General features: G+C 37.9%; 2 protein-coding genes across 5 annotated transcripts in view; one reads left to right on the top strand and one right to left on the bottom strand.

The window, feature by feature from the left end:
- The first annotated feature begins 16,488 nt into the window (after positions 1 to 16,488).
- Positions 16,489 to 20,194, top strand: nkx6.2 (NK6 homeobox 2). Its single transcript, XM_008430417.3, has 3 exons — positions 16,489 to 17,315; positions 18,173 to 18,345; positions 18,463 to 20,194. Exons 1-3 carry the CDS (start codon positions 16,895 to 16,897, stop codon positions 18,712 to 18,714), a joined length of 846 nt encoding a protein of 281 aa, XP_008428639.1. The 5' UTR covers positions 16,489 to 16,894; the 3' UTR covers positions 18,715 to 20,194.
- Positions 20,195 to 20,804: 610 nt separating this feature from the next.
- The window catches only part of LOC103461042 (inositol polyphosphate-5-phosphatase A), a 195,586-nt gene continuing 190,958 nt past the window's right edge, over positions 20,805 to 25,432 (bottom strand). For 3 of the 4 annotated variants that reach the window (XM_081616722.1, XM_081616720.1, XM_081616723.1), the window contains 3 exons: positions 25,300 to 25,395; positions 23,840 to 23,927; positions 20,805 to 22,546 (listed from right to left, as the gene is read on the bottom strand). In XM_081616722.1, the coding sequence (XP_081472848.1) occupies positions 23,847 to 23,927; positions 25,300 to 25,395 (177 nt within the window). In that variant the 3' untranslated portion in view covers positions 20,805 to 22,546; positions 23,840 to 23,846. The remainder of the gene's footprint in view (positions 22,547 to 23,839; positions 23,928 to 25,299; positions 25,396 to 25,432) is intronic. The other variant, XM_081616721.1, reaches the window with a different exon arrangement.

Below are 25,432 nucleotides of genomic sequence, written 5' to 3'. Positions count from 1 at the left end.
TGATGATCAAAGTTGAAAACGTGATGTGACATAAAGTTCATCCAAGTCATAAAAATAAGCATCATTTTATAGGAATAAATTGGTTTAAAAGACTCAGAAATCTTGAAAAAGGTTGTCATCCTGAAATCCAAGTGGCTAATGGGAAATATGAAACACCTGCGACCTGAGAGGTGAGAATACAGACTTTATGTTTGTATTCACAGTCGGAAGATTTTTACAGTAATTGGAAGACTGTAAATCCTGGCCAACAATCTCAGAGAAGCCAGCGCTGTCGCTGCCGGCCGCTCATTTGTCTTCATCTGGATGAACTCCTTATGCTTCATGTGCTTCTAATTCTCTCACTTTTTATTTGCTTTGTCATCAATAACAGCCAGCCACGGCGGACCGACAGGCAGCCAAGGAGAGCTGACATCAACAGACCCTCCTTGACAAATGTCCGCAAAGAGTTTCGGGGGTTTTTTTATGAATTTTTTTCTTTTTTTATGTCCAAAGCGAGGCGGCTGCCGAGACCTTCGAGCAGCATCAGAGGTGGGAGAACACCAGCAGCGGCGAACTCTGGGTGTCGGAGCAATCAATCAGTCTGACCCTGCGTGCGCGCCGGCTTTATGACCCAGACTGTACCCTTGATATCTGCCTAACGGAAAGCGTGGCATTAATCTCTGTGCAGATTACACAGCAAAAACACATAACCTTACTGAGTATTTACTTCTAGTGCAAATATCTTGTACAAATGAGACAAAACTAATTTACTTTCAGTTCAATCTCATGAAATACTATGTTAACAGACGGTAAATTGTAAATAACGGTAAATAACACCGATTACCGATGTTTAAAAATCATCTGATTCAGATTCTTTTTTGTTTTTTATGTCTGAAATGACCTGAGTGAAGTTGGCCCCCCCACCTTCTTCAAATCAGACAAAATTGATGTCAAACGTTTGTGCTACGTTTGTGCAGCAAAAATTTTCCGTTTGTGCCGCTATCATTTTAAAGATATAAAGAAATGTTTCTAGAGGTCATCCAAGGTCAACCAGCCCCCCACCTTCTTCAAATCAGACAAAATGGGTGTCAATCAACTCAACTACGTTTGTGCTGGTTTGTGCAGCAAAATTTTTTGTTTGTGCTGCTTTGTCTTTGAAGATATTAATGAAAGTGTAAAGGTCAAAAGGTCAACCAGCTCCCCCACTTTTATGAAATCAAACAAAAATAGTGTCAAACGTTAGTGCTATGTTTGCGCTGGTTTTGGCAGCAAAAATTTTTGTTTGTGCTGCTATCATTTTAAAGATATAAAGAAAGTTGGATTTCATAAAAGTTGAGGGGCTGGTTGAGCTTTTGACCTTTACACTTTCATTAATATCTTCATTAATATCGGGGGGTGGTTGACCTTGGATTATCTCTAGAACATTTCTTTATATCTTTAAAATGATAGCGGCACAAACGGAAAATTTTTGCTGCACAAACCAGCACAAACGTTTGACACCAAATTTGTCTGATTTGAAGAAGGTGGGGGGGCCAACTTCACTCAGGTTCTGAAATGTTGCCAAATATAACAAGAAATTTACTGAATTGGCAACAGCGGGGTGAAGATTGTTACCTGCAAACATTGGAAAGTGATCTGGTCTGTCAGTCAAACCGCGAGTAGAAGAGGACAGTGGTTGATTTGTAGACCTTATATGCAGATAAAATCGGTGGAGAAGATCGGCTTCACATGTAAGCATCAGCTGATCACCAATCTCCCAAAATTAAGGAAATCAGGACCAATTTATTGGTGCACCTTGAATTTGTGCGTCGTTTTTTTTTTTTTTTTTAGAAGTGACGTAATTAACGCTCATCAGCCAAAATGCTTCACCAAAGACACATTTTTACAAGCCAGCTTTGCGTTGCCGTAACTCTGTGATACTTTGAGCCATCTGAAAAATTTCAACTGTTTCTGAAAGGTTGTGCTTTCCAGCCAATGTTCTATTATTACGGTAATTCATTCCCGCCGTTGCATGGAGCGTGTTTTACTTCCTGTTCCGCAAGAAATAGGAGCTTGTTTTAAGTCAATATTTCCTTAATATAGAATAAAAAATGCTCGCTCTTTTTGGTAGGTTATTTCAGATATAACATAGGGAAAATGTTTTGTCATAAATGAAATAATCTGCCAGTGGAGCTAGTGCTTTTTCATCAAGTTTGAGGAATTATTGACTTAAAACAAGCGCCGATATTTTTGCTGAAAAGTCACTTGTAACTTGTGAAAACAGGTGACTGTTTTGACTGAAGTCATGAAGTGTCATTTGGTTAATGATGTCACTTTTAAAGTAACTTTGAATTAAAAGTGTGATTATTAACTGAATGACACTTCATGACATCTGTTCTAAACATTCATGAAATCTCTTTCATGTTTATGACAGAGTCGAGTTAGTAACTCCTTTTCAAATAAAGTGCTACTGTTTTGCCTTGTTTCAAGTGTATTGAGATATTTGCACTAGAAACTAGACCAAAAATACTTGGTAAAGATTCCAATTATTCCACAGATTATTATAACTGAAATAATCTGCAGTTGAATACTGTGGAACTACTGCCTTTTCATCAATATTAAGGAATAATGTACTTTAAAAAAGCTGCTATATCTTGCTGCAGTTAGTCTCATCTTATTTCAAGTGCATTAAACAAAGAATACTTGATGAGATTTAGTATTTTTGCAGTGTGTGGTTAAGAGAGCAGCTTCATGGGCGCCACATGCCGTCCTTTCCTACTGTACATGTAGAACTAAATTCCCTGGATGCTCTTAAAGTCTCGCTTTATCGACCAGCTATGCTCTAAGTCCTTCTACATCAACGAAATCCCCCCCAGACAAGCAGTGTTTTTCTTTCCCGTTGAGTTTCAAACTGTCTCACCAAAAGGACACAGACATCATTTGCTGGAAATCACTGACAAATGAACTTTCAGATAACTCTAAACCACATTTTTTCCAAGGCAATAACATTTTAGGGAAAGGTTAATCTTTCACAATCGACAGATATCTAATTTCCAACTCTCAGCAGGCGAATGAAGTTACATCAAAACACCTTCAATCCAGACACTGCAGGGGAGCACGGAGGGAGGGGATCTGCGATCATTTGGCTGTTGTGACTAAATCATTCCTGCCTCGCAGCTGTAGGAACCTTTCAGTGTTGTGGTCCTAATCACGTCCATCCAGTTCAATCAAGAACTTTAATCTTCCTCTGACGCCTTCAGATTTGTTGTTCGTTTTCTTTCTCTGCAACGCTCCGACGGTTTTTGAAGTGCACGTGTCTCATCCGTTCAGCTTTACCGTTCACATGATTCACATTTATAGTTGCAACTGTTAATCCACAGGAGTCCAATTCAGTACTCTTAACTGTGACCAAAAATGTCATTTCAACAAAAATACTCTCTGTTGACTCCTTTGGGACATAGCGACATGAGAAACATGTTTGTCTACAATACAATATATATTGTATTGTAAAAGAAGAATGCGCCCATTAAAACGGAATTAGGTTTTAATAGGGAATTGAAATTTGGGACATAGCGACATGAGAAACATGTTTGTCTACAGAGGTTTGCAGAAGCTTTAAGTCAGGGGTCCCCAAACTGCGGCCCGCGGGCCGGATCCAGCCCGCCTCCACATTTGGTCTGACCCCCTGAACAATACCAGAGAGCATTCAGATTTTTTTATATATATATTGTATTTTTCGGTTTATATGTGGATTTTTCTTCAACCACCAGGGGGCTCTTGAGCAGGAAGTGTGTCCTGTAAACTGTGGGTGTTTTGTTTTACATGACGCATTGCTGCCATCTGTTGGACTTTTGGGGAACTGCTCGACTTTTATGTTATGTACGGTTATGTACGGTTGTTTGCCAGCGGTAGAGCAGATGAACACACGTGTCTGTTATGAACGCCGCATTCCAGGTCGAGTTCTTCGAAGCAATGCCTGTAAGTAGCAGCTTATACTTCAAAGCGAGCCTTTATGTTAACATATGATAAAAGAAGTAACTTGTTTATTGAATTAGTTTTGGAAATACCTGCGGGCGTTTGATTATGTGCTACGTCATTGCTAACTAGCAGGCTGCTAAGATTTCTTAGGTCGTTATGTAGCATTGCAGCTCATAGCATTCTGAGGTAGTACTGTGTATCTGAATGTAAAACACTTCTGTAAGCTGCTCTGAGCTCATCCTGAGTTATTTGTGTTTTGACAGTTTCACTCCATTCTACATGGAAATAAAGGAAGGACTAATTAATCCTGACTCGTGTGAAAGGAGTTTGGCTGATGGTTAGTTTTGGTACAAGACACGATAGCGAGACCATTACAAAGTGAATCACTGGAAGTCAAAATTGGAAATAAAAGAAGAACGCGCCCATTAAAACGGAATTAGGTTTTAATAGGGAATTGAAATTTGAGAATGTTGTTGATCAGTTAAATAGCATTGAAGGGAAATGCTATTTAACAGTTTTTTAAACAATACTGGGATCATTATGAGAATTTGAGGTATAGATATTAGGATCCAGTAGATGGCAGTAGTGCAACAATAATGGATGCAAGCTTCTGTTGAAATCTAAAGAAGAAGAAGAAGAAGTGCCCATTTTCATTTAGCACATGCTAGTAGCAACACGAAGGATCAGCACTTTTACTGTTACGGTTACCATACGGAAACTACCGTAATCAGTTCAGTTAAATCTAAACTTGGCAACTTTTTCTTTTCGAACCGTAATAAATGTGATATTCAATTGACCTGTTATGACTCAGATTTTGGATGTCCACCCCCCTCTGCAGCTGCTGCATTGTTGTGGAAAACCTGGAGATATCTGCGGCTGATATGTGTATGTTTACTGGTTTAAAAAAAAACAAAAAAAACTTTGGGGTTGTGGCTTATAGTCCGGTGCGCCTCATAGTTAGGAAAATACGGACTATGATCCTTCCTGGATTTTTTCTGTGAAGAAACCAGAGAGGGTTATTTGATTGTGCTTTCTGAAAAATGTTTACATTTACGAACTCCTGCAATCGTCACACTTTTTCTGTTACAAACTGACTCCGGCCCCCCTCCAGAGAAGGGAAAAGTTATGTGGCCCTCACAGGAAAAAGTTTGGGGACCCCTGCTTTAAGTCATCCAGACTTTCTTAAAATCTTTTTGAAATTGGCTCAAGTAAAAGTTTTTTGCGTACTACAACTTTTTTGTATGTTTTTGCTTTGATTTGGTTGCTTTTCATCTCACAAGACACAAGCAGGGTTTCCTCCAGTGTATCATAATCCTGGCGGGCCACCAGACTTTACATGCCCCACTACCAGGCTAATCATCTTTTGTTTATTTTAAATAAGGTTTTTATACACCGTGACAGTAAAGACGGATTCAGCTGGGTTTGTAGCTGACACATTAAACTGTGATGCCTGCTTTGTACCTCTCAATTTTTGTAACTTTAAGCTTTTTTTTAAACACGAAAACACTTTGGACCGCTGGTGGACGTCCCTAACGCTGCTTACCATCCGGGCTTAGCAGGTTTTCTGGGTGAAACCATGACAAGTATCCAAAAGAAATGGAGGATAAAATGCAACATTGGTAAAATGCAATGACCACAACGGGGGGGAAGAAGTGGAGGAACTTGAATTCTTGGCTGCAGACACACTGAGGATACAAACAGGTGTGAGAGTCTAAGAATAAAATATATTGAGCTTATTCCTTAACAGACAAGAGGTCAACAAAGTGTCGCCTAAAACCTGTCAGAGGAATCTAAGATTAAATTTCGATAACAAGAAATATTCAGCAGAGTGACAGGAATTATCCAGCACTGCCTCCTCCTTCATGCACAGCATTGAGTTCCTCATAGTCAGCAGATTTACTGAATCCATTACGAATTTAAAACGACTTTTCAGTCATGACATTGAATAACCCTGCTCTTTATATTAGCCTAAATGGTGAAATGTGTATCAAGTTTGTATTAAATTTGCATATTTGAGGTGGTCAGTGAAATGGAATATCATCAAAGTTTATTGATCCATCAACTGCTAGTTGGCTGGAGTTTCTTCTGCATGACTTACTGTACCGATGCAGCATGGCATGGAGGCGATCAGTCTGTTGCCATGGTGAGGAGTTCAGAAAGCCCAGGTGGCTCTCAGTCTGAGGCTTGTTGGTTCTGGTGTCATTTTACTGACCAGTCACACCATGACCTGGTACCTTTAGCAGAGCGGACCGGTACCAAGTCCTGCTGGGAAGATGAAGTCAGCTTCTCCATGAAGCTTATCAGCAAAGTGAAGAATGATGATGATGATGATGATGATGATGACATGGAACTGAAAACCGTCCATGACTTTAAACTTCACACTGGACTCCACGCAGACTCTGTCCACTCTGACAAAGTGGCTACTTTTTCCTTCCACTCAACTTCTCATACATTTGATTGGATACATTATTTGTGCATATGTTTTAATTTGTTTCACCTTTGTGTATCCAGGTTGTTGTGTGTTGCAGATTTCTGCCCAGGTCCCTCTTGAAAATGAGATCTGGATAAATTAAATAAAAAAAAAGAATATTCAGCTTCTTTGCAGATGGGAGAGCTTTTATCATTCTAGCTATCAATTCCCCTTTATTGTGTAGATCATAGTATTGCCACAACACTATTATTTTATAAGAATTTTCAGTTTCAAGAGAAGCTGATTTTTTATTATTTTTTACCAGATTTTTCTTGCCATTTTAAATTTTCTTGCCATTTTAAATCTCAATGGGATTTGTCTGGTGTCTTGAAGGATTAAAAAATAATCCTTCACAAACACATCTCTGTGTTTAGTGAATCTACTTTCAATTCAGTACAAGTTTATTTCACCAAGCCCAGCACACACAGCAAGAAATGTTACGTGATAAAAACGTTTTGTAGGAAGGTTTTGTAGCCACACACTAATTTACAAGCTCATTCCTTGGTTGGACCTTTTTTAAAGTACATGTACATTTAAGATAAAAAGACCTTTCAGGAACATTTACTGAGGCGCACCTGTACGTTCTGTTTACATCTCCACCAAGGTGTCAGAGCTTGTGAAGCATCTCCTGTTACCCCTCTGCTCTGATGATGATAGCTGTTACGGTCGAGTGTCTGAGTGATTGTGAAATCTCAGCAGGTGTTTCTTTATTTTCAGAGTTTGAGCCATGCAGGAAATCAAATAAATGGTTTCTTTCAGGGCCTCGGAGCGTCTGAGGCAGGCGCCTGAGGCCAGCGGATCTCAGAGCGAAGACTCACTTTGATGTGAAGGAGGAATTTAAGGCTCTTTCACTCGTCAGTCGATCATCGGCAGGTGTTTTCATCTGGAGCAGCTTGAATAGAGCTGTTCTTGGAGGAGCCCTGTGTCTGTCTGGTGCTTTCCTTCGTGGGTTGTTGAGATCAGATGCTTTACAAACGCCTGCAAAAGTGTGAACCGCTTCACTGTTGTGTCACTTCTTCTCCCTGAAGCTTCAACGTTACGTTTTTGGGAGGAATGGGAGTCGATGCAACTCATCAGGTGATTGTAGCAAAGTGTTTGGTAAACTTGAAGTTTGAAGTAGAGCTTAAAAATGCAAAAAAAGATAACAGAAGAATTTTATATTTTGGAAATAATGGAAACATGCATCCCACAGGATGAGGTGAGATTATTTGGTCATATTGAAATTGGTTTATTTTTCCAAAACTGCGATGGAAACACTTTTTTCGCATCACACGAGTCTCATGATCAACCAGATGTTGCCACTGATGCAAACCATAAAGAAGATGATGACAGGAAGTAGTTAGTGACGGCACTGAGTGTTTTTAATGAACAAACTTCATGTCTGATTTTAATTTTGCTTCTTATTAATGGAAACGCCACAATTGCAGCATTGCATTTTTTTCCAACATTAGCAGAATGTTGACAAAATTTCGCCTACATTTTATTGGAAACAACTATTATTCCTCTCTGGCTCCTTCCATGAAGTTACCCGTTTCTCTGTTGCCTGGTCTACATGTTGGTGTTTTCCATCCGTTTCTTTTTTCCTATATAATCTGATTAAAGACTTTGCTTTCCAACATAGGCTGAGCTGCACTTGGGTTCTCCATTCAACACCAAACATGAACGATAGTAGACAATAAAACTGCAGGAAATGGATTGTTCAGCTCCTATCAGTCCAAATTTAGAAGTCAAGAATAAATTGTTGGGTTTCATATCACTGTTTCTCTCTATAAATAGCACAACAAACTGAATATCTTCCAACAACAAAAATTCAATATTTAGCAGCTAAATCATTCTTGTTTAATCCTCTTTCACTGACATAAAATTATATTTTAAGCAGTCTTACTCAACGATTTCTTTTAAAGAATCTTCCTCACCAACGTAACACCGCCAGAGGAAGAACAGACAGATGTCTGCGGATATGGCGGGGCCGATGGCAAGCAGGATGTGAGCCAATCAGGTCACATTTACATCGCTCCGGACGTTGAGCGCTGTGGCGACCTTCACACAGTCACGACATTCATATTAGAGTCCAATAAGTTCACAGTCAAAGCAACAAAGGGATTCTTGTCCAGTTTGGTTTTGGATCTCAGTGTGGAAGTCAAAGGAAAAGATGGTGATTCAGAACAACCATGTGACTAAAGATCACACCAGATGGTTCATCTTAGGGCTGTGTAATAATATAGATTTTGCGATATCAATATTTTCTTTCCTAGACAAAAAAATCGATATTCATCCGCAAGTATGGTAACATCCAACTGTCACCTTGCTCACTCACTGCTTGCTTCTCCAGGAGAGTGATTAGGTCATCAGGCTTAGAGTGATTCCTTCAGATGTTCAGTGTTGAGGTTAAAAAGGTATCAAACTATTCAGAGCAGGTACTTGGTGCACTTTATTTACTTTACAAATGCATCTAAGCTACAGTTTGTACTGTTTCAATTAAAAGAAACATGTTTTCTCACCACTTCTTTGATTCATTTTGTCCAGCTGTCGACTTTAAGTCAGTGTCCAACCAGAGCCAGGTATTGTGTAGTTGGTGCTTTTAATCAGTTTTCAGTTAAATTCAATCCAACTCTATGACAGTTACAAAATGTCACCAAAATCACTCTGTCCCTCTAAAATCTTTCAGAAAATCCCAAAAGTGTATTGAATTGTATCGTTTGCTGAACATTGCAATATATATCATATCGTGAGCAGAATATCGTGTATCGTATCGTATCCTGAGATTATTGTATCACTACAGCCCCAGTTCATCTGAGACTTAGGGGGCAAAGGTCAAACTGCAAAAGCAAATACTTAGAAACAGAAATACCAGCATGATGAATATCTGTTTGCATCAGCAGAATCCCTAATGAAAAGCTGAGAAATCAGTGAAACTGTTTTGTCTTTGGTATTTGTCGTTTTCTTAAGATGACATTTAAAATGCTTCTTTTTCTTCAAGGTTATCTGTTTCTGTCTAAACCTGCTCATGCTTGCAGGTAACCAATTTTTAAAATCTTTAGGATCTGTATTTCGGCCCAACTTTGGCGGAGCAAAACAAACCCCAGGATGGAGCCAGAAATAATGTTTCTCCAAGCTTTCCAGCCCATCACAGCTGCACTGCAGCACCCAGTCCATTCATTTCCCTCTGGTCCCCCAGGTTATTGCTCCATGGTCTGATGCAGCTTCATATGGTCACATAAAGGAGGGAAAATGACAACACAGAGATCTGACTCTATAGTCTTTGCTGGTGTTGGCATCGGGGCTCAACGTCTCAGAGTAAAACCCACCCAGTGTCCTCTGGAGACCGATTCCAGCGGACTTCATAGTCTGAGCGGGAGAAATTTGAATCGCCTGAGGGGTCAAACAGCAACGTGAGGAGCTTTGGATGAACACACTGACCTTTTGCATCGAATCCAGAGCAGGCGTTGCATGTTGTTGACCTAAATGAGAACTGCTGCAAGCAAATTAAATCATTCATATGTACAGCAAAGAAATAAAATAATTAATTCATTTGTTCATCTAAAGAGTTTCTGTTTGGTGAATCATCCTGGTTTCAATTGATATCCTCACTCAACTTCTGCAACTTTGAAAATGGTCCCTATGCACCAAATATTTTTAATGAATTCTTCAGAAATGTATTTAGCACTGCAGGAGAAAAAGAAAGGTTTTCTAGAGTAACAACGCCATTTTTGACATTAGTTAACTTGGCCTGTTCAGCCATTTAACCCAAACATCCAAAGTCACCACCTTCAACCGCTTCTAAAATCTGCAGCTTTTTATTATTATTACTATTATTATTATTATTGGTCTGATGTAATATTTTAATTTTAAATGTTTTCATTAACTGTAAACAGATATAAAGGCTTTCAAATATCCCTCTGTGTCCAATTAACTTTGTAAAGTGTTCCACTTCATGATAAATGAACTTTTCAATAATATTCTGATTTATTGAACATAAAATAAATTGACTTTAATTTAATAGGAACATGTTAGGCTTATTGTGTTTGTGTTTCTACTGTGAAGTGATTCAGCTGATCGGTCTGTATTGATCGGTTCTCATGAGTTCATCTGAACCGGCTCAGTTTCCTGCTCGTGTTCTGGTTGCAGGGCGCCATCTAGTGTTTTCACAGGTTAAAGCACTCAGTTTGTTCACGTAGCGCCAAATCACGGCACGTGATCATGTAGAGGCGCTTCAGAAAAAATACATTTATTTTAAATTCATTTCAAGTTTCAGTTTCATCACACATACATTCCAGCTGATCCTAGTTATCAATCAGTGCATTAAGTCAAATAGTTTAAAAAGTTTCTACCTACGGAAACCAGCATTTCCTCCAATCGCTTGCATTCTCTCAGCAGTCCCTCCTCCAGTAAACAAACCACAACTAAACTGAACACCAGACCAGGTGGAGCTTCTATGGAGAGAAAAAAAAACTGAAAGAGTACATAAGGTTAACAGTTGAAGTAACCATAAATACTGCAAACTGGAGAGTATTAGAATAAGAAAGTGGTCAGTTTGTCCTCCAGCAGCCAAGCCTAATGGCAGCATAACTACCAAGATAGCTCAGGAAAAGTTAAGCTAGTCTGACCATAAGCTGCTTTACCAAAAAGGAAAGTTCTAGTCTTAAAAGTAGAGCCAATAAAAAAATGGGAGAAATATGATCTCTCTTTTTAATTTTCCATCAACACGTGCGTGTTGGATCAGTTGAAGCCTTTTAAATTTTAAATGCATTTAGTAGACTTCCTTCTAGTGAGGAATTACAAAAGTCCAGCCAGGACGAAACAAATGCATGGACTCGTTTTTCAGCATCACTTCTGGACAGAATATTTCCAATTTTGGCAATATTCTGGAGGTGAATGATGATGGTTTGAGTTTTGTTGCAGAGGAAAAAAAAAAAAAAAAAAAAAGAGAGAGAGACTTTTTAAAACATTTTTTGGTTGCACCAGATCTTATTTAAAGCAGGTCTGTGTAACTTTTATAATCCCTAATTCTACCACATTAAAACTCGTTATGAGCCACAAATGTTACTTGAGTGAAAAAAAGCACATGGTCTTTGAAAAATATCATAATATTGGAAATTTGTTGCTATTTCTTTAAAAAACCCACAAAGTAATTTATATATTTTCTTACCAATTTATGACAAAAATAGGTCTGTTAGAGTTTTTTTGGTATTATCATTTTTGTTATTTCTTTAGTTCTTATTCAGTCTGATATTAATCAATAGTTAATCAACATTCAGTCTAATGTTAATAGGTAATGACGTGCTATGCGAATACTTTTTGATTGCTGTGTTGAATATCTGTGTTCCTGAAAACTGATTATTCCCTCCAAGGTTCGCTCTCAAGGGAAAGAGCTAGATGACCTGTGTGTTAGGTAGAGCTTGCCGCTTGTTTTATTGTTTATCTTTTCTGATTTTGTCTTACTAAATAAAAGGCCTGCTCGAGCAGAGAGAGGGCAGAACGCTCTGTAGACGACTCGGAGGAGCAGTTTGCTGAGCAAAATTCATATACGTTGTTTGTGGTTCTTTTAATGAAGGTTCGAAAGGAAAAATACCTGTCAAGGTCTTTAAGAAAATCTGGCTTTTTTTGTGTGTCATTCTTTTATGAAAATGCATTTTTTTCAATTATTCCATGAAAAAATGTGAAACATTGCTGCATTTCTTGTTATATTCATTTGTCCTTTATAGTTTTTTACCCAAAATTCAAAAGAGCCATTTTGAATAAGAAAAATGTATTTTTCTTCACAAATAAAAGATTTAATTACAATTCTAAACGTTTTGATCACTATTTATTTTTATTTTTTTAAATAAAATAACTTTATTCCAGTGAATAACGAAAAGACAAATTGCCCTAAATAGTAATGAAATGCAGCACGGGCATAACTTTGAGCTGCTGCAGATTGTTCCCACCAGAGGGCGCCATTGATCAAACTATAAAAGCGCCTGTTGATTTTTTTTTCCCCCTTCAGGTCGGTCGGTCAGACTTTCTTATGGCAACACGTTGTACGTTTGACTTTTCTTTTTTTTCTGAACCTTTCCTCATATTTAAAATGTTTTACCACATTAGTGAGGACAAACTCAGAGAGAGACGGGAAGTAAACGCACCAGATAGTCTCTGTGAGTCGATAAAAAAATAAACAACGCATACATCGAGATTTATTATTATTATTATTATTATTATTATTATTATTATTATTATTATTATTATTATTATTATTATTATTATTATTATTATTATTATGTTAAATATATGTTTTCCCTCTTACTATTTGATCAGTTTCCCCGTTTCTCTTATTAGTTAATAATTTTTCGCTCATACAAAACAATAAAATCGAGTTTAAATGTGAAGCTACCTGCAGGTTTCTGATAAATCCAACTCCTCCATGGAGTTAAATTGTTACATTTGCAGTGATCACCAGCCTGGCAGCTTCATCTCTGGCTGCAGATGAGGTGCGAGAGGGAGGAGGAGGGGGAGGGAGGGGAGGAAGGACCCATTTCTCTGTCATTGATCTCCCTCCGGATGAGAACCATATCTGCCCCACATTTAACCTGCTACGGCGGCTGAGCAGCGCTTCTGTCACATATTTATAGATATTTATTTTTCCTCCGATATGTGATCATTTCAGAAAGACCTTCAAATAGGATGATAAAATAAATGCGCACAATCAGAGGAAAATACAGGAGGATAAATTAGAAATAGAAGGCCATTTACAGGATTGGAAAACGCGCGTCTGCTGCATCTCCTGAAAGCTTGAAGAAATACAGTCAAAATTGTGAATCACGTCGCGTTGAAAACCTCTTAAAACCCACAATCCCTCCGCGGTGAGCAAATCAGACGCAAGGTGCATTTTTTATTTATTTTTTTTATTTTTTGCGGGAGCCTTTTAAACACTAACGGTGCCATATTTCACTCTCTCAAGCTCCTCACATCTCCATAAAATATTACAGCACTCAGGGTGATGAGTGGAGCCGCGTTTTCTCTGCAGCGCAGCGAGACTCACAAGTAAAAGCATCACATGTTTGTTTTGAGCACTGAAATTAGGACTAAATAAAAGACTTTACACGTTTTATGCGCAGTTCTGGTGAAAAAGAATTAAAATGTTTGTTTTTAACTCATCTGAATAAAAGTCCAACTAAATTGAAAGGGGGAAAGGAATTTAGACAGCGTCTTCTAAATCTAAAAACAAATAAAATAAAAATAAACTTTAAAGCCAATGATGGAGTTTTCTTAACTGTGTTCGAGTTCGTTTTTAAATCGATTATAATGTTTCTTGTAAAAACATACGTAAATATCCTTTGCTGTGGAAGAAACGAACTACTTCCGCTCGCCAGACTGTAAAATAAGTCAAACTCATTTTAGATATAAATTGTCATCCACATAACAACACAGTTTCTCTGTGGGTTTTTTGCGTTTCTGTTTGAAATGCGTGTTTAATCAAAATCAAATCTTTCCTCCCAGCAAGATTTCATGCGCACCTTTCATGACGTCACATAAGGCAACTAATTAGGGTTATTTTTATTATGACAATTTTCTGTTTTTTTTTTTTTTTCGTTTTTGTTTGTATCTGCATGTTTCTAATTTCTCATTTTGTTGATTTTTTTTCTTGCATTCTTTGTAACCCCAGGAAAATATCATAACTGTAAAAATGAAAAGACAGGAAAATTATAGAATTTTTTTTTAATATAAAGACAGTCAAGACACCCGGAATAGTCAGATTTCAATATGAAAGATCAATCACTCCACTAACAAATATGTTTCTTTTCTACACAGAGAATCATGAAGTTCTCTGTGGAACTTCCTGATTGAGCCTCTTGTGATGTCATCAGCGTAAATGCACACGAACATGAATTAGCAGGGCTTTATTCTCCTTTAGTAAGCTCTTGGAAAATGCATGAAAATTCATACTTCATTTCTCATCTGTCTTCTTATACCTGATGTGTATTTATTAGTGGAAAAAAATAGACCACCAGCATCTTTAATTTCAGTTTTTGTACAGAAAAACTTCACCTTTAATATCAAGAAAACTTAAAGCCATCATATTGAAATTGATAACAACAGAATTTAGGCCAAATTTTAATACTCTTCATTCACAGAAGATTACAATATAAATGTGGGATTTTTGTTGTTGTTGTCTTATTAGAGGTAAACTTTCTGACTCGGCAGAGACCTGGAACACCTCACCTAAAATCCCCCATAGTTTGGATTTTATTTCTCATTATGCGATATACTTAAAATTATGCTAAATAGACGTGTCCCATCCTTCTCTCTTCTAGAAGTGCTGATGTGATAAAGAAAAGCTGCGTTAGAGCTGCTGTCATTATGAGAAAAACGGAGTGTGGAAACGTTTTGGCTGAATCACCAAAGATCTTCCACCTCAAACCTCAACAAAGATCCTTACAGGAACACTTGTTGCACATTCATGACCATCAGATGCATGGAAGTATGAGCAAAGTATGGCAAGCTGTATTAATATATGCAGGCATAACATTATGACCAATGACAGCTGAACTGAAGGAAGATGATTCATCATGGTAGCTGCTGCCTGAATATCTTAGGGAGTAAATGGAAATGATGCTTTAGAAACAGGAAAATGGTTGTTCAAGTTTCAGGTATTCGCTTGGCCTCCGACTTCAGTCTGATCAAGCCTCTGTGGGATATGTTGTACCAAACTCATCCACAACATTAAAAGATCTGCTGCTAACCTTCTGGAGCCAGATTCCACAGAAAACCTTCAGAGCTGTTATTTAGCAGGTGGTCAAACCACTTTCTGCTCAGTTTTTAGAGAAGTTAAAAAAATCTTTGTGAACAATAAACATGCTGTCATGTTAGTAATATGTTTCAATTTAGCTATAGAAAAATTAAAAGCATTATGCCTGGATTATATTCCAAATAATCCAGGCATTATGCTTTATATTACTAAATATTTATACTTTACAATTGAAAGAATTATTGATTATATGATTTATATAAGAGATACAAGGTAAACTTCTTCCAGATACTTTTAATTTACAATGTTTTGCATCATCAGTAAATAAATTACTGATATTGAGTTTGACTATTTCAAAGCAGTTTCAGACACCTGCAGCAAAAACATTAATTACCGATATCTACAGATATAACTTGAGGTATTTATTAATGTTGGATGTGATTTAAACGGAGTCATTTGCAGTTTTTTGTCTCAAAATGTATCAGTAACTTAAATTAGTTTTTTATGTTCAGAATAACAATTTTAAAAAATCACAGGATAACAGAGATGAGTTATAATCCAGTTTTTACGTATCCTAATTCTGCTGCCTTTGTTACCCATATCTGTAGGAGGCGCTGTTCGTTCTGTACGCCTTAAAGATGGCCACAGATATTTTCACCTAAAAACACAAATATTAACTATAACCCTTAAAATGAATGTCCATGCTCCATTTTTATAATTTAGACAAGATTAAGTATATAAAGAATGGCTGCTTTAATTAATTGCATGTGAGCCTGGTGTCCTGGTGGGCAGTGACGTCACGGAGGGCAGCGCCAGAAAATTTGACTTTTTCTTGTTCCACTTTGCCCTTGTTTTTATGAAAAAATGTAAAATTTTTATTTGTGCTCTAGACGAAATTGCATCTTAATTTCATATTTTGCATTTAAAAATACGAATCAAATTACCATAAGTTTTCTTTTTAATTATTATTACAATTATTTAATTAGAATCCCTAATTAACAAAGCATGCAGAGATCTCTAATTATGCATCTTCATATGTCAATATTGATTACATAACATTACTTGTTTTATCTTGAAACATGTGGCTAGAAATTTTGAAAAGATTGCGTTTGTGATTTTAAAAAATATATATGTGTATTTAATAAGCAGCAATAACTTACGAGAGGAGAAGTGCAGGGAAATGTTGACAAAGGAGGGAAAAGAGGGGACAGTTTTCAGGCTCTTAACTGATTAATCGCTGTAAAAACAAATGCAGTCAACAATAAATGTTATATTTCCGACGGTACGTGAACACAGCATTAGGGTAAGACGTATCAGCGGCGGTTCCGTGTCCTCCAATCAGAACGCAATATCACTCAGCGGTATCCAATCAGAAAGGAGCGCCTGCAGGTGGCTGTGATGTTATCAGTGACTCCCGCTTCCCTTCTAGCAGAGAGGGAGTCAATTTATGGGATGAAAAGGAGACTCTTTAATGGTTCCCATCAAAACCACTAAAAACATCATCGAACCGGCTGACTTTGGCGAGGATTCCTCCGGCGGACTGCGACCTAAACAAACACGGAGAGACACTTTCAGGGGGGGTTTCATCCGGGTCTGAACTTCCCAGGAGAGAAGAAGTTTTTCCCGACTCTTCCTTCCTTCCTTCCTTCGACATTCAGGATACTTTGGGAGGAAAAGCGACAAAACCGCCTTTTTGAAAAATAAAAAAATATCTTTAAGTCATTTATTTCCACTGAAGTGAGTTCGGTGGTTAATGTTTACAAATGTTAGCGGTCGGGCAGATGGACGCTAACCGGCAGAGTGCGTTCGTTCTGGGCAGCACCCCGCTGGCGGCGCTGCACAACATGACCGAGATGAAGACGTCGCTGTTCCCGTACGCGCTGCAGCACAGCCCGGCGGGCTTCAAGGCGCCCTCGCTGTCCAACCTCAGCTCGCAGCTCTCCGGGGGAACCCCGCACGGAATAAGCGACATTCTGGGGAGACCCATCACCACCGCCGGGCAGCTGCTGTCCGGCTTCCCGCGGATAAACGGGCTGGCGGCGACCACAGCGGCCGGGATGTACTTCAGCCCCGCGGTGTCCCGGTACCCGAAGCCGCTGGCCGAGCTGCCCGGTAGGGCGCCCATCTTCTGGCCCGGGGTGATGCAGGGGGCCCCGTGGAGGGACCCGCGGGTTCCGTGTCCAAGTAAGGATCCGTCATTAAATCACTTTTTAAAAATTATTCATCTTATTTGCGTGCGTGGATGTTAATTTTTTAGTTATAATTTTAGTAAATGTAGGTTTTCTGGAGCTATTATGGTTTAAATTGCATATATTAGATTTTCTATCTTAGCCTAAAATATCTTATGTCATTTTTTCCCCAACATTGAGTAAATTATTTTTATTTTGAGTTATCGACTATTATTTTGTGTCTAAAATATTGTAGCGTTTATACACATTTTACTAAACAACCTTAGAAAGACCTCGATCACCCAAATTATTATAACATTTAATTTGTCGGCTTTATCCAGGTTTACTTGCAATTACCCGCACAAATTAGAACAAGTAGGTTTTTTATATTTTATTTGTGCAAAACGCTTTACAACAAAAGCCTTAAAAACAGAGAATAATAGGCAAAAGCTGTGAGTTAAATAGTCTATTACGTTTTTGTAATATATTAACTGTAAAAAAATAAGTTTTATTTCAAACTAAATGTGGGCTATTTTAACCACTAATTGAAATGCAGTGGAGGTGATTTAAATAATGTTTTAATTTTAAATAGATAGTTTTATATATTTATTAATTTCCTGAAGGTGTCCATTGATGGGCTTTTAAGTTTCTCTAATGACTTTTTGCTGCGTTTTTCACTCTAACAAAGCAGACAGGGATGTAGCTTAAATCACAATTATTTAAAAAAAATATGTATATATATTTTTAAATATATATACATATTTATTTATATATGGCAAGACAATCCTGAAAATATTTTTGTTGAGACAGCACAAATTAAAGGAGTTTTCTGAATTTATTTCCCCCTCCATGCTTCTCTCTTGTGCTCTGCAGCTCAGGCTAACCTCATGGTGGACAAAGACGGCAAGAAGAAACACTCCAGGCCGACGTTTTCCGGACAGCAGATTTTTGCTCTGGAGAAAACCTTCGAGCAGACCAAATACCTGGCTGGACCCGAGCGAGCCCGGCTGGCCTACTCCCTAGGAATGACCGAGAGTCAAGTAAAGGTAAACAGAATTATGTCTTTTAAAAAAATAATTAAAATTCACAGCCACTGTAACAGATAATAGGTAAATATCTGCTTCATTTATTAGACTTTTCTTTTTTCCTGCCCTGCGCCTCAGGTTTGGTTCCAGAACCGGAGGACCAAGTGGAGGAAGAGGCACGCCGCAGAGATGGCCTCAGCCAAGAAGAAGCACGACTCTGAGACGGAGAAGATGAAGGAGAGCTCGGACAACGAGGAGGACGACGAGTACAACAAGCCGCTGGACCCCAACTCCGACGACGAGAAAATCACGAGACTGTTGAAGAAGCACAAGGCCACCACCAACCTGGCGCTGATCAGCCCCTGCAGTAACAGCTCGGACACCTTGTGATGGACAGAGCAGCGGGAGACCCGTCCCACTCAGCTCCCACCTGATATAGCAATGTGCATCTGATGGGAAGCGCAATTTATTATTATTTTTTCTGTTTCATTTTGCTCGGGCAGAGAAAATTGCCAGAGAGGGGGGCTTCATCTAAACTGGACACGAGGCGCTCCAGAACTCCTCGTCCGAGCTGAACTTGAAGGAAGAAAAAAAAAAAAACAAAACTGAGGCCAAGTTTCTGTCGGTGCAGAGGACAGTGAAACTGAGGAAGAAACTTGCCAAGTGGGAGTTTTAACAGCGGCGGCAAATTTAAACACAATATTAAAACCGGATCGGCGAGACTCACTCATTTATTCAACAGTAATTCCAGGGTACTTCAGGACTTTTTGGTTTTTTATTATTATTAGAGATGCACCAATCAGACATTTCCTGGTCGATACAGGACTAAAACAGATTAAAAGAGAGAAAATTAATGGTATTCAGCTTTTTTTTCTTAGTTTTCAATCCAACCTAAAACAGAAATATCATCTTTATTCATGCATCAAAGCATTTTCCCCATCTAGAAATGCACCAATCAACAGTCCAGGAATCGGAATAAGCTGATTTTCATTGATTGGCTCTGATTCAATGATTTGCTAAAAACTAAGAATTGCTACTTTTTGTTGTTGGCACATTAACACATCAACCAACAACTTGCACTTTGATGCACTTTTTTCAGTTTAATATAAATAAAATTTAGGGTTAGGGATGTACGCTTTATTGCATAAACGGGAATTATTTTGTTAAAAAGTTTTTTTAAAAAATTGGTACCGACCAGGAAAAGTCTGAATAACCTAAACTTTTCCAATTCAAGATTTGTTTCTCATTTCTGTTGCTTTAAAGTAACTTTTTTCTGCTTTAAGCAGCAGTACCCCTCTGTTATGAGCTGTTTTTCATTTTGTTTCGCCACGCCGCCTCCGTGCTGATCCGGATCCCAGACGCATGGTGTAAACGGGCCTGTGAGGTTCTGAAGCTCACTTTAACCAGGGTAAATCTGCTGTGCTAAAAAAAGCAAAAGAGTTATTATGCCTTTTGTTTTTGGGAGTGTAGGGGGGTTGTCTGCTTGGGATGAGTGAAGTGAGATTGTATATATTTTATACTGGATAAGTTATGTTGGCTCAAACTTCATGTCTCTCTCCCTTCCTTGGCTATTTGACCCGCTGTTTACGTTTTTAATCCGTTTTCTCAACCTTTTATTCGACTCTACACACAGAGAAGTGCAGGCAGAAAATACTTGCTGTAAATAATCACTGTAAAAAGAAGGAAACAGTTTCTTTTAACATCTTTTTCATTCAGAAAAGTTTGAGTTTTACCTCATAATGCAGCGGGACAGAAAACTGCAGCATCTTTAATTATGTTGATCTAAAAAAAAAAAAAGTATTATTGCTTCCAGGAAGAATATAGGAAGGAAAAACAAGACTTTGTATTATGAATAAATTATTTAACAAGCTTTTTTTGTTTTATTTTATTGTGTGAGCGGGCTTTATAGAAAATGGAACAAAATCTTAAAAATATTTAATTTACCAAAAAAAATGCACATTTCTAGAAATAACTAACATGATTATTCTATGTATTCTAATTTAAGGAATAAAACAGGCTTTTGGTGGTTCACAGTAAATGTAAGTGGTGCTGCTGGACAGAAGAGCGCCCCGTGTGGACTGTACCTGCTACTGCAGCTGACCTCATTGAGGCCTCATCAGGCCAATCAGGAATTCATTAGATTTGTTTAAATTTGGTAATAAACCTGCAATCAACAGAAATATTTCTTTAAAATAATTTATTACAAATATCAGACTAATATTAATAGAAATATTAAATTTTCTAATTTCAAAGTATCTTTATAAAGATGTTATTTTTTTATTTATACGCCAGTTCACAATTTTGTCGACATACATCTCTACAATTTCTATAAAGAGTTAATTGGTAAAACTAACTTGGAGACGCTGAAGTAATAAAACATTAATTAATATGTAGTTTTTAATCACTCATGCAAAACCTAACATACAATAAAGTGAGTCTCTTCTGAATAAAGAAACACGATTAAAGAGACAAAACACGAGTTGAGCTCTAATGGTTTTTATTGCTTAAGAACTGCATCACCTACAATAGAGGCCAGGCCTTCCAGAAGGGGCTAGAATAAAATCTCTTGTCTGCTTTTATAAGATGGAGTGAAGAAAACAACAACTGTGGCTTAAACTCCTACAGCAAACTCAGAATGACCAGCAGGAACAAAAACAAGCTTCTCTTTTGCCTACAAACCAACACAAACAAAAGACATTAAAAGGCACAAAAAAAAAAAGGAAAGGAAAAAAAACATTAAAAAATTCCACTTGCTGTGATTCATCAAGATGAAACAAATAAAGAAATCACAAAGAATCGGTCTGACGGCTTCAAACAGTCCGAAACCTGTAGTGTGGTGAACGAAAGCGATAAAAGAAGGAAAAAATAAAAACGCTGCCGTCTCCGGTTGCCCCCTTTAATGCTCGTCCTGGGGGCTCCACACAGCAAAAGAAGAAGAAAACCTCCCTGCTTTCTTCTTCTTCTGAGTTTAGAGTCTTACATTAGGAAATAAACACCTTTACAGATGACATTTCTCAACTCTTACACACTTTATGTCTGTGTAGGATACTTGGCACCACAATGCAGTAACAACAAAAAACAAAAACAGTTTACATCTTAAAGGGACACCCAAGCCTACCTAAAATATCACATTCAGAACCATAATATTATAGAAATAAGTTAGAGTAGGAATAATAATGACATAATGTGAGGGTGCTATTTATATCAAACATTATCTTATATATATTCCATATTTATATATATATATTTATATACTTGAATGGTCTATGGCACTGCTTAAAACATTCCTGGATAGGCAATAAATCACCAAAGAGTTTTTCTTCCTGAACTTATCCGAAGGTTTCCGTGGCGTTCCCGCTCGCTCGGCGTCTGCGCACGCTGCAGCACAAACGTTTTGGTGCGAATCATAAATTAACTCTTTAAAAAGTACAGCATATAAAATGAAAGAGTCCACTGATGTGTCAGGCAACAGGATGAAAAGTATATAGTTTCATATAGTTTCATAATAAACTAAGATCAGAAGTCCTACTTATTCCAACAGGGACGGCGAAGTTTGGTCAGAGAACTGCACTAAAACCATCCAAGGCTCTATATTATACTGTCAAATGTACAAATAAACCTAACAATATAGATATACAACATTTTTTGCATTGCACATTTTTCTTATCTTTTCTGATTTTTTTTTGTTTAACACCTTACATATTGTCTGAAAAGTAGCTTCTATACATTTAGGAATACCTAAAAATGGCCAGTAAACTGTCTAAAAGCATGTAGTATGACTGATTTGGATTAGAGTTTTGGAAATGAGGCTGTGGCATGGAAAAAAAAAAAGGGTGGCTTATTCATCGCCCTGATTGTCTTTTTTTCTTCTTCTTCTTCTGGGGAATGGGGTTGCATGGCAACGGTGAGGTCAGCAATGTGCGTCTGTCGCACGGAGCCGGGGCCCTCCTCGGGTGCTCGTCCGCATCTCGACAAGTGTTTTATGGAGAGAAAACGGCACGGATGAGCCGTCCGGAAAACTCAGCGCCGCTGAAAATAAAAGAAGCTTGTCTGGGATCTCCAGTGTGTGCTTGTGCAAACTGTGTGTGTGTGTGTGTGTGTGTGTGTGTGTGTGTGTGCGTGCGTGCGTGTGTGCGTGCGTGCGTGTGTGTGTGTGTTTTTTCAGGTGTTTTCACATAGGCTCTTCATGGAATATGTTCTAACTCCCTTTGGCAAGAATTCCCTGTGGGAGAGGAGAGAAAAAGGAAAATAAAACGTTTACACATTGATTTTAAAAAGTATTCGCTGCAGAAACACAAAATCTTATCAAGTATTTTTGGTTCAGTTTCTAGTGTGAATATCTTGATGCACCTAAAATATGACAAAACTAACTCAGAAGAAGCTTTTCAGTAAGATATTGGAGCTTGTTTAAGTAAAAAAAAAATCCTTAATATTAATAAGGAATTATTAACTTAAATCAAGCTCCAGTATTTTCATGAAAGTTACTTGTTTGTTCTGTTTTGATCCAACTGTACCAAGACATTTACAGTAGAAACTAAACCAAAATACTTAGATTTTGTGTTTTTGCAGAGTTAGGATGCTTTTCAAAAGTATTCATGAATCTTTTGCACATTTTGCGACATCACAACCACAAACTCCAGTGATTCCCCCCCATAATTTTCAAGACTTAATTAGATATATGTCTGAACTTTGACTAGGCCATTCTAACACTTCAATAGACTTTTATTGATTTATATTTCATTTTTAGGGTCGTCGTCCTGCTCTAGTCTCAAGTTTTCTACTGGTTTTTGTATTTAACTCAATCACTGCAAAAACACGAAAACCTACCAAAGAATTTTGTCTTCCTAGCGCAAATATCTTGGAGTACTTGAAATAAAACACAACTAACTAAAAAGTAACTTTTTTAGCAAGATAAATAAGCTTCTTTCAAGTAAAACATTCTCAAATATAGATAAAAATACAAGTTATTCTTATAGCAAAATATTTTCCTGTTTAAAGTGAAAACTGGTACTTTTTTGTTTATATTAAATAATTATAGACTTAAAACAAGCTTATCTTGCTGAAAAGTTACTTCAAAGTTATTTGTCTCGATTTAAGTGTACTAAGATATTTGCTTTAGAAATTAGACAAACATTTTTGACAGGATTTTGTGTTTTTGCAGTGATTGTTCACAAACCTCAAAATACTTCTGTTTGTGATAGTGAAGTGACAAAATGGGAAAAGGTCAAAGTAGTATGAATACTTTTGGACTACTTGACCTACAGGACATTCGCTCACGGGTTAGAATAAAAAAATTAAAGTCTAGCTTGTAAGACAGCATCTTAAAATGGCCGAGGCATTTTAAGTTCTCAACGGTTGAAGTTTTATCTCTGGATAAAAACTCTTCAGACAGGAAACGTTTGCTCTTACAAGTACTTTGGTGTGAGATAATGGGAGAGAAAACACAAGCAAATCAAAGCAAACAGTTGCAACAATGGGGAGGAATGTTAATAAAGAAAAGAAAAATGATATTTACCACGAAATCACTGCACCACACAACATCTGCAGGTACATGCATAAGGATTACCTTTCCCCGCTGGTAATCGGAAGGACAGGAAGACGGGCTGGCGGGGGGGAAGGAGACAAACCACAGTCAGGAAAAAGAAACCGGTGAGTTGCTGCTCTGTGGGAAGAGGACTCGCTGCTGCCCTCTGACCTCTGAGCACCTTTAACATGCAGGTTAAACTCACACAGCAGCACCGCACATTTTTGGGCCTGAGTGTCAACTACACCGGACACTTCTTAAACAGAGGCAGCCGAGATTTTAGCACCAATGTGTGATTTGGAGGCTGCTGCAGTTTTTTTTTTTTTTTTTAGTGTCCAGGGTGCCTTTGCTTGAGAACAGATTTAACTTAAGGCACCTCTGTCCACGTTTAATGTGTTTCTCTACTCTGTCATGCAATATTTCTCCAAACTCCTAAGACTGTGAGAAAATCTGTTGTCCTCACAGGTTTTCAATCAGATTTAGTTTTGGCATTCACACCAGCCCTGTTTAATCCGCTTTTATCCAACTCTACTTTGTTTGTCCAGAAAGTTTAGTTCATTTGGGGAGGTGTGAATGCAAAATTGAACTTTTATGTGGACGAAAAAAGGCAACAATGGTCCGTCTAGAAACATAGATCTCTGTTCTGATGAATTGAATTCTTCCAAAAGCAGGAAGTGGACTAAAGCGCAGGGCATTCTGGGTAAATACATCCAAAATAAAAACACTAGTCTAGTACTAGCAGGAGAAATGGCTAACGATGAGAGACAAAACAGAAATCCTATAATTGCTAAAATACTCCATATTTGATTACAATTTGCACAGCAGGAAGTCATGCTTCTTCTTCAGAGGTTTTCATGTTCTTTAATTCAGTGGGTCTTGGTGCAGCGCCACCACAGGCGAGGAGGGGAACAACTTTTTCAATCAGTTTGCTTTGACACAATAGATGTGAAAGCAAACTGCACTGACTGAAAATGTAACAAATGTTGTAACTTTAGTTCCCAATCAAACCAAATCTACTGGACTGTCAGATGGGAAAACAACCTACATTTTCTCTCGTTGAGTTATTATTTTTGCTGGGTTAAGTGCATGTTTGGACTCAATGTGATGATGAGATGAAAAATAAAGTCCCTCTACAGACGCCTCAAGATCAAAACTGACTGGAATTAGAACTGTTCTACATTAGATCACATTGACAAAAAAAGTCCCTCAGCATGACGGTGCCACCAGCGGGTTTTGCAATAACATGTTGATGCAGAAAATTGTATTTGCACTGCACGTTTTTTTTCTTTTCTGTTTAATCTATAAGATCATAAGACATTATTTAGCAATACTTTGAAAAGGCGTTTCTCAGTGAGGTGAAAGCCTCCTCCACTTCCTGTCAGTTTCAACAACATTTAAAGGGAGATTCAGTTACAATAACAGAGAAAAATGGTTGGAGACCCTGGTGTTACCTTGTGGTCCCCCATGCAGACATTTGGCCCAATGTTATCATACACTACTGAATTCTCGTCATTTTCCTGGTCTTCCTCCTCTCTCTTATCTTTTGGCTGCAGAGACAGAAAAATAAAATGCATTAGTGCTGCA

This window comes from Poecilia reticulata, chromosome 15, assembly GCF_904066995.2.
Source record: "Poecilia reticulata chromosome 15, P_reticulata-male-v2, whole genome shotgun sequence".
NCBI lineage: Eukaryota > Metazoa > Chordata > Actinopteri > Cyprinodontiformes > Poeciliidae > Poecilia > Poecilia reticulata.
The sequence above is the reverse complement of the archived record's forward strand: the minus strand, read 5'-3'. Positions and strand labels throughout refer to the sequence as shown.